Source organism: Bactrocera tryoni, chromosome 1, assembly GCF_016617805.1.
Source record: "Bactrocera tryoni isolate S06 chromosome 1, CSIRO_BtryS06_freeze2, whole genome shotgun sequence".
NCBI classification, from domain to species: domain Eukaryota; kingdom Metazoa; phylum Arthropoda; class Insecta; order Diptera; family Tephritidae; genus Bactrocera; species Bactrocera tryoni.
The window spans coordinates 66,416,678-66,423,065 of NC_052499.1; the positions used below are offsets into that span (position 1 = coordinate 66,416,678).

The 6,388-nt window shown below is 34.8% G+C and overlaps 1 protein-coding gene across 2 annotated transcripts; it reads left to right on the top strand.

The window, feature by feature from the left end:
- Positions 1-326: 326 nt before the first annotated feature.
- LOC120776843 (endoplasmic reticulum mannosyl-oligosaccharide 1,2-alpha-mannosidase) lies at positions 327-4,436 on the top strand. 2 transcript variants are annotated; one of them, XM_040107872.1, is made up of 8 exons: positions 327-413; positions 510-848; positions 942-1,259; positions 2,027-2,534; positions 2,597-2,745; positions 2,816-3,007; positions 3,074-3,261; positions 3,335-4,436. In XM_040107872.1, exons 2-8 carry the CDS (start codon positions 741-743, stop codon positions 3,981-3,983), a joined length of 2,112 nt encoding a protein of 703 aa, XP_039963806.1. In that variant the 5' UTR covers positions 327-413; positions 510-740; the 3' UTR covers positions 3,984-4,436. The 2 variants fall into 2 exon arrangements, with proteins under 2 accessions (XP_039963806.1, XP_039963816.1); XM_040107882.1 differs by lacking the exon at positions 327-413 and having other exon boundaries at positions 438-607; positions 667-848.
- Positions 4,437-6,388: the final 1,952 nt, after the last annotated feature.

Here is a 6,388-nt window from a genome sequence, read left to right on the forward strand (position 1 = left end):
TATTTGCAATAGAAAGGTATGTATATGCATTCTTTTGACATAAAATTGTTTCTATTCGACTGCGTCTTGCAATTTATCTTTTCTTTTGTCATAGTAACCTCTAAATTCAAGCGGTGTAAAATAACAGATTTTTAGTATTTTCGTGTATGGTTTGTTTGAAATTTCCAGCAAAATTTCACATAATATGATATTTGCTTTCCATTTCAAATAATTTTATAACTGTATGTAAATATTATATGCTTGTGTACTTAAATGTGTGTTATGTACATAAATAGTACTTATTTTCTACACTTTTCAAATAAGTCTTTGTTTGACACACTTACTTCGTACAACATGCAACCCTGTAGCAAAGCAAATTTGTAAAGGCAGAAAAAATTAAAAAAGCAGTCGTCAAAATTGGTTGCAATGAAAAGGTTTGTGTTTGGAAATTGTTTACGTGTGGTTATGGAACTAGATAAATTTCCTGCTGTTAAAGATTCTACTTGCATTTACTATCGAATTCTTTGCAGATAAGTTAGTCAGCATTAAAGATATCATTAATATTTTAAGCAGACTACTTAGACGCTGTCAATATGTTGTTGTTGGTGCTGTTCCACTAAATTAAAAGGTATAAAATCGATTTTGTACTCAGGCAAAAGCGAAGTGGTGTACTTATTTTTGGAACAGTAAAGGTACGACGAGTAGCTGCGTCGGAAAGCAATTGTGTGCGGCATTGGTCCTATTAACACCTCTGTGTAGCAATGGATAAAGGTGATCACATTTCGGTAACATTGTCCGGTGTCGGTGTGAACGACACGGAAGAAGACAGTCTCACTACGAAACAACCACAACGACGTAGTTTGCGACGGGTACGTACCCCTATATAAATACATATATGCCTAATGCATTAACCGAAATTTTGCAACTAAAGACAGAGTATTATTCTTTTTATTGCGTTGCAGTCTTGGAATCAATTGCCCCGATGCCAGCGCAACCTTATCATTTTAGCAGTGCTGGCGCTATGCTTAACTTTGGTCTTAGTATTATACAATGACCAAATCGATGCGGAGCATAACAGAGTAATTGGCAACAACGGCGGAGCTTTCTTATTTCGCGAAAATCGCGAAGTGGCAAACAGTGAAAGCTTAGTGCAAAATGGGCTAAGCAACGGTATGAACGCGCTGGATGCGGGAAATCTTAATAATCTGAAAAAACCGTTGCCGAATATTGGACCACCACCGCTGTCATTCACAAATGACAATGCGCCGGTATTTAAGGACGTGAGTATATCTACAAGTAAATAAACAAAATTAGTGGGCGTATGCTAGTACGAGTTGTATCTGCAGGCCCCTATAAACCTTATCTTATCAATATAACCACTCTAAATAATAGACAAGCCAATGAAATGGGTTTTAACAATTGTTGAATAAATACAAATATGCACACATGTTCACACATGTTCGTAAACATATGTACACATATGTAGACAATAGACAGGCCTTCGGGAGCGTTTAAAAAATTGTTTATTTGCCTTGTGATAAAATGAATTGTGGCAAGGTAAATCGGTAGCAATCAAATATGTACAAATGATTTGTTATGTCAATTGGATATTTTTTTTTTATAATCTGAAAGAGGGTAACATAATAAGTTTGCAACGAAGTTTGTAACACCTATAATATAAGGATAGAGATTCTATAAAGTATGTTATATATGTAAATAAATGATCAGCTCGGTGAGCTGACTATGTCCGTCTGTCTGAATATATGCGAGCTAGTCCATCAGATTTTGAGTAATCGCTCTCAAATTTGGTTCACGTGCTTTTCTCTCTAAGAAGCTGTTCATTTGTCGGAATACAAACTGATAGATCAAAATTAAGTTCTTGTGTGAAAGAGTTTTTATTTGTCTAGATATCTTCAAGAAATTCGGCATGTATTTTTGCCCAAGTCCACGCTACAATATAAGAGGAAATTTTCTAAATCGTATAGTGTTCCGATATATTGGTTCCTTAAAATTTATAAAAATATTTTACCATATTTTCATTTTCCAGGTAAAGGTGATCGACACACCCAACCTCAATAAGAAAAGCGACGATAACCTGCAACATGCGGGAGAAGGTCCGAAGGAGAGCTTATTACAAGGTCCTTTAGTCGAATTTCCTAACAAAATAAGCATACAAGAAAATAATGACAATCGTATTGACGAACCCGCCGTTGAAGCACAATCTGGCGGTGGTGATGACGATGATCGTGTGGCTTTGGAAGCAGCGGTAGTAAACCCGCGGGTGGTGCCAGGCACCAACAATATTTTAATTACAGATTATATCAATAATATGGATGCTAAGTTGGTAGCGCAAAAACAGCATTTCCATGGTGCAACAAATGAACGGCAAACTGCCGTTGTAGCCGCTTTTAGGCATTCATGGAATGGCTATAAAAAATACGCTTGGGGTCATGACAATCTAAAACCGTTGTCGCAGAGCTCACACGATTGGTTCGGTTTGGGTTTGACCATTGTGGACTCATTGGACACCATGTACATAATGGGTTTGGAGGATGGTAAGTTAAATTTTTTATATATAGTATTTAAATATTTTGTAAACATTCTTCTATATCAACAGAATTCAATGAGGGTCGCGAGTGGGTCAGCAATTTCTTGACATTTGATATCAATCGTGATGTGAATCTCTTCGAGGTGACAATACGTGTCTTGGGTGGTTTGCTCTCGGCTTATCATCTGAGCGGCGATAAAATGTTTCTGAGCAAGTCGGTGCGTTGTTGTTGTAGTGTATTTCAGATTTAAACATAATTATCTAAATATATTTGTTATTTTATAAAAGATCGAATTGGGCAATCGCATGCTGCCATGCTTCCTCTCCCCCTCGGGCATACCATATTCGGATGTAAATCTTGCCTCAATGTCAGCGCATTCACCCAAATGGTCGCCGGACAGTTCAACTAGCGAGGTTAGCACAATACAATTGGAATTCCGCGATCTCAGTCGTTCGACTAACATATCGATTTACGAAAAAGTAAGTTTTTGACATAACATAAGCTGTACAAAGCCTCAAACTCGCTTTTTCTTTTATTGCTAACAGGTAACGCATGCAGTTAATAAGAAAGTGCATGCTTTGGAGAAAACTAACGGTCTTGTGCCGATATTTATAAATGCCAACACCGGCACATTCAGAAATTACGCCACAATCTCACTGGGCGCACGTGGTGACTCCTATTATGAGTATCTGCTAAAGCAGTGGCTACAGACCGGGCGGAAAACCGACGATTTGTAAGTATTTCCATTATTTTTCTACAGTTTTTATATAAAAGTTCGCCTAATTCACTTTTCCGCCTCCACACAGCCTCATTGTGGACTATATGCGCGCCATTGACGGTGTGCTCACGAAGCTGTTGCGTCGTACGCCCAAAGAGCAGCACGTCTACATTGGCGAATTGATTAATGGCAAAGATTTCAAGCCTAAAATGGATCATCTCACGTGCTATCTGCCCGGCACACTGTTGCTGGGCCACAAATTCGGCATGCCCACCTCACATTTGTTGCTCGCACGTGATCTGCTCGAAACCTGCTATCAAACGTACATGCGTCAGCCGACTCAGCTGGCGCCCGAAATATCCTACTTCGCGCTCACCACCAATGAAGAGCAGGAGATTTACGTGAAACCCAATGATGCGCACAATCTACTACGTCCCGAATTCGTAGAAAGTTTATATTATTTCTATGCCTTAACCGGCAATCGCACCTACCAGGATATGGGCTGGAATATATTCCAAGCATTTGAGAAGCACACCAAAGTGGCCTACGGTTACACGTCCATTGGCAATGTGAAGCATATATTCAATACAAGACTGCGTGATATGATGGAGAGCTTTTGGTTGGGTGAAACGCTTAAGTATTTCTATCTATTATTTAGCGATAATCGCAAAGAGATCGATTTAGATAAATGGGTAATCAATTCCGAGGCACATTTGGTGCCCTTGCGGAATCATTAAGTTCGTGCTGTTGCTTGCATGTGGGTACGCGTGCGTGCATGTGTGTGTGTATGTGAAACGTTTGTACGTAACCATGACTATTTTAAAGCGAATCGAAATGAGTTGACACAACTCGCATTGTAAATATTTACAACAACCATTACTTATACAACACTAGCATGCAATCAAATTTGTCGCATAACAACTACTTTACATATTTATATAAATGTATGCTTGTATGCCAACGATATTATTTATTACTATTTTTAAATAATTTATAAAGTGAACTAACTGAAAAAAATGTGAACGACTAGCGAAGAAAATGCGCACGATCTCCGTTAGTTCTTAATTATGAAATAATTAAATAATTAGAAGAATACCAAAAGAGAAGCGTTGCTCTTATATTAGAACCAGATTGTCACAGACCGCAAAATATGCATCTACGCTCGCCGCACTCGCCGTGAGAGAAAGTTTTTTAAGTTTTTTTTTTTAATAACTTGGGAAAATACCCAAAATCACAGTTTGATAACGTTTCGGAAAAAAAATTTATATTTTTTAATTACATTCAGGCGTTATACAGATTGTTCATAGTTAAAAATGGTATAGCTGATTTTAATGATGATTCCAATTTCGCGAAATAAGTAATTGTTTGTCTATAAATGTGCGGCTTTAAAAAATAAAAAAAGTTTTATAAAACGGCTTCTCTTCCTCATACGTGCAAAATTAGCGTAATTTTTAACAAATTTATTTCTTTCTTGTATTCGGAGCGCATTTTTAGCCTCAGTTCCGATTTTTTTTTTTGGTACTGAGATATGCCAAAACTTGTTTTGAAATTTTATTTCAACGTAAAAAAGATTCAGTCTATACATCTATAATGTAATGGGTAAAAAATAATTGTAAAAAGTGCACTATGCACGCCTAGAACCAAAACTCAACGGATAAGAGATAATATAATTGTTATTAACATATTTTTATCGCACTTGCAGTAAATAAAAGGGTATTTCAATATTAAATACGGTTAAAAATTTCTGTATGTACAATACATACATATATAAAAGCCCACGTGACTCGCGCTATAGACTCGTTTTCTTAGACAATGCGCGCGCATTATTGTTGTATATTCAAGCAGCAATAAGGTGGCGCCGCCACATACGTAAGTTGCATGCGCATTCGCTGTCTAATAAATCGAGCCCTACAACAGAATTGACCCAATTTTAAATTAAATAAACTATTTTTTGTAATTTTTAAGTATTTTAAATATTCTAGTTGCAAAAATATTCAAGTTGATATTATTTTTTTTCATAGAAAATTTTAAATTATCCAACTTCTTCGTATTGAAGTTTTAATAAATAACGGTAAATTATACTGTAATTTAATACTAAAATTAATATAAATAGTCCAAAAAATCTTAATAAAAATAATTTTTAACTTTATAATTCTTAACACAGGATTGAAAAGAGAGTAAATTGCAATCCCAAAAAATTCAAAAAAACCTAGATTTAAATTTTCTAAACAAAATCCGACCTTAAAACTGAAAATTTAGTTTTTAAACCAAGCTGTTGGGATTAAGAATTTGATTTTAAATTTTTATATTAGAAAAATCGCAACCTAAAAAACCAAAAATCTACAATTCACTATGCATGTAAATCTTATCTGGCCTAAATATCATAAGAAATAGAGTAGAGTAACGTGGCATAATCACCAACATGAACAACATCAAACAATTTCAACAAGTACAAAAAAAAACGGTATAACAGAAAATATAGTAGTAGACAACTTAAATATTTGCTCAATTGCGCTATAGATATATGTATGTATTTATGTGCAAACATTATAAAGCTAAAACGTAAATACTTACTGACGCAACTCAAAAGCCAGAAAAATTAAAAATAACATAAGTAAACAAGAAAAATTTGTGTATTTTAAATATTCAGAAAGTAAGCAGGCCAGCAATAGAGGTAAAGCATTTCATTTCGGCAAAAATATTTATTAGCAATATACTTATTATTATTTAAAAGCAAATATTATTTCGCTAAACATTTCAATATTATTATTTTACTAAACACTTGAAAAAATATTATTTCTTCGTATATGTATGTCTGGTTCTTAAGATTTTTTTTCATATTTAAATCAATAATTCTTTAGCAGTGTTTTGAAAAAGTAAAACTTGAAGAGAAACTGCCACATAACCTCAAACATACCAACAACTCCAGTAATACTTTTAATATACAATGCAAAAATTTGCTTTCTTTTATAAAATTAAAAAATATGTAAAGAAATACATAATGTAAAAATAATCGTAGCTAACCTTACTTATGGCTAGGTACATAGTGGAACGACGCATATTTTACAAAAAAAAAAAAACAGAAAGTAACTTTAATCGTAGTGGAATCGCCGTTTCTGATCATGTCTAACACTTATTCACA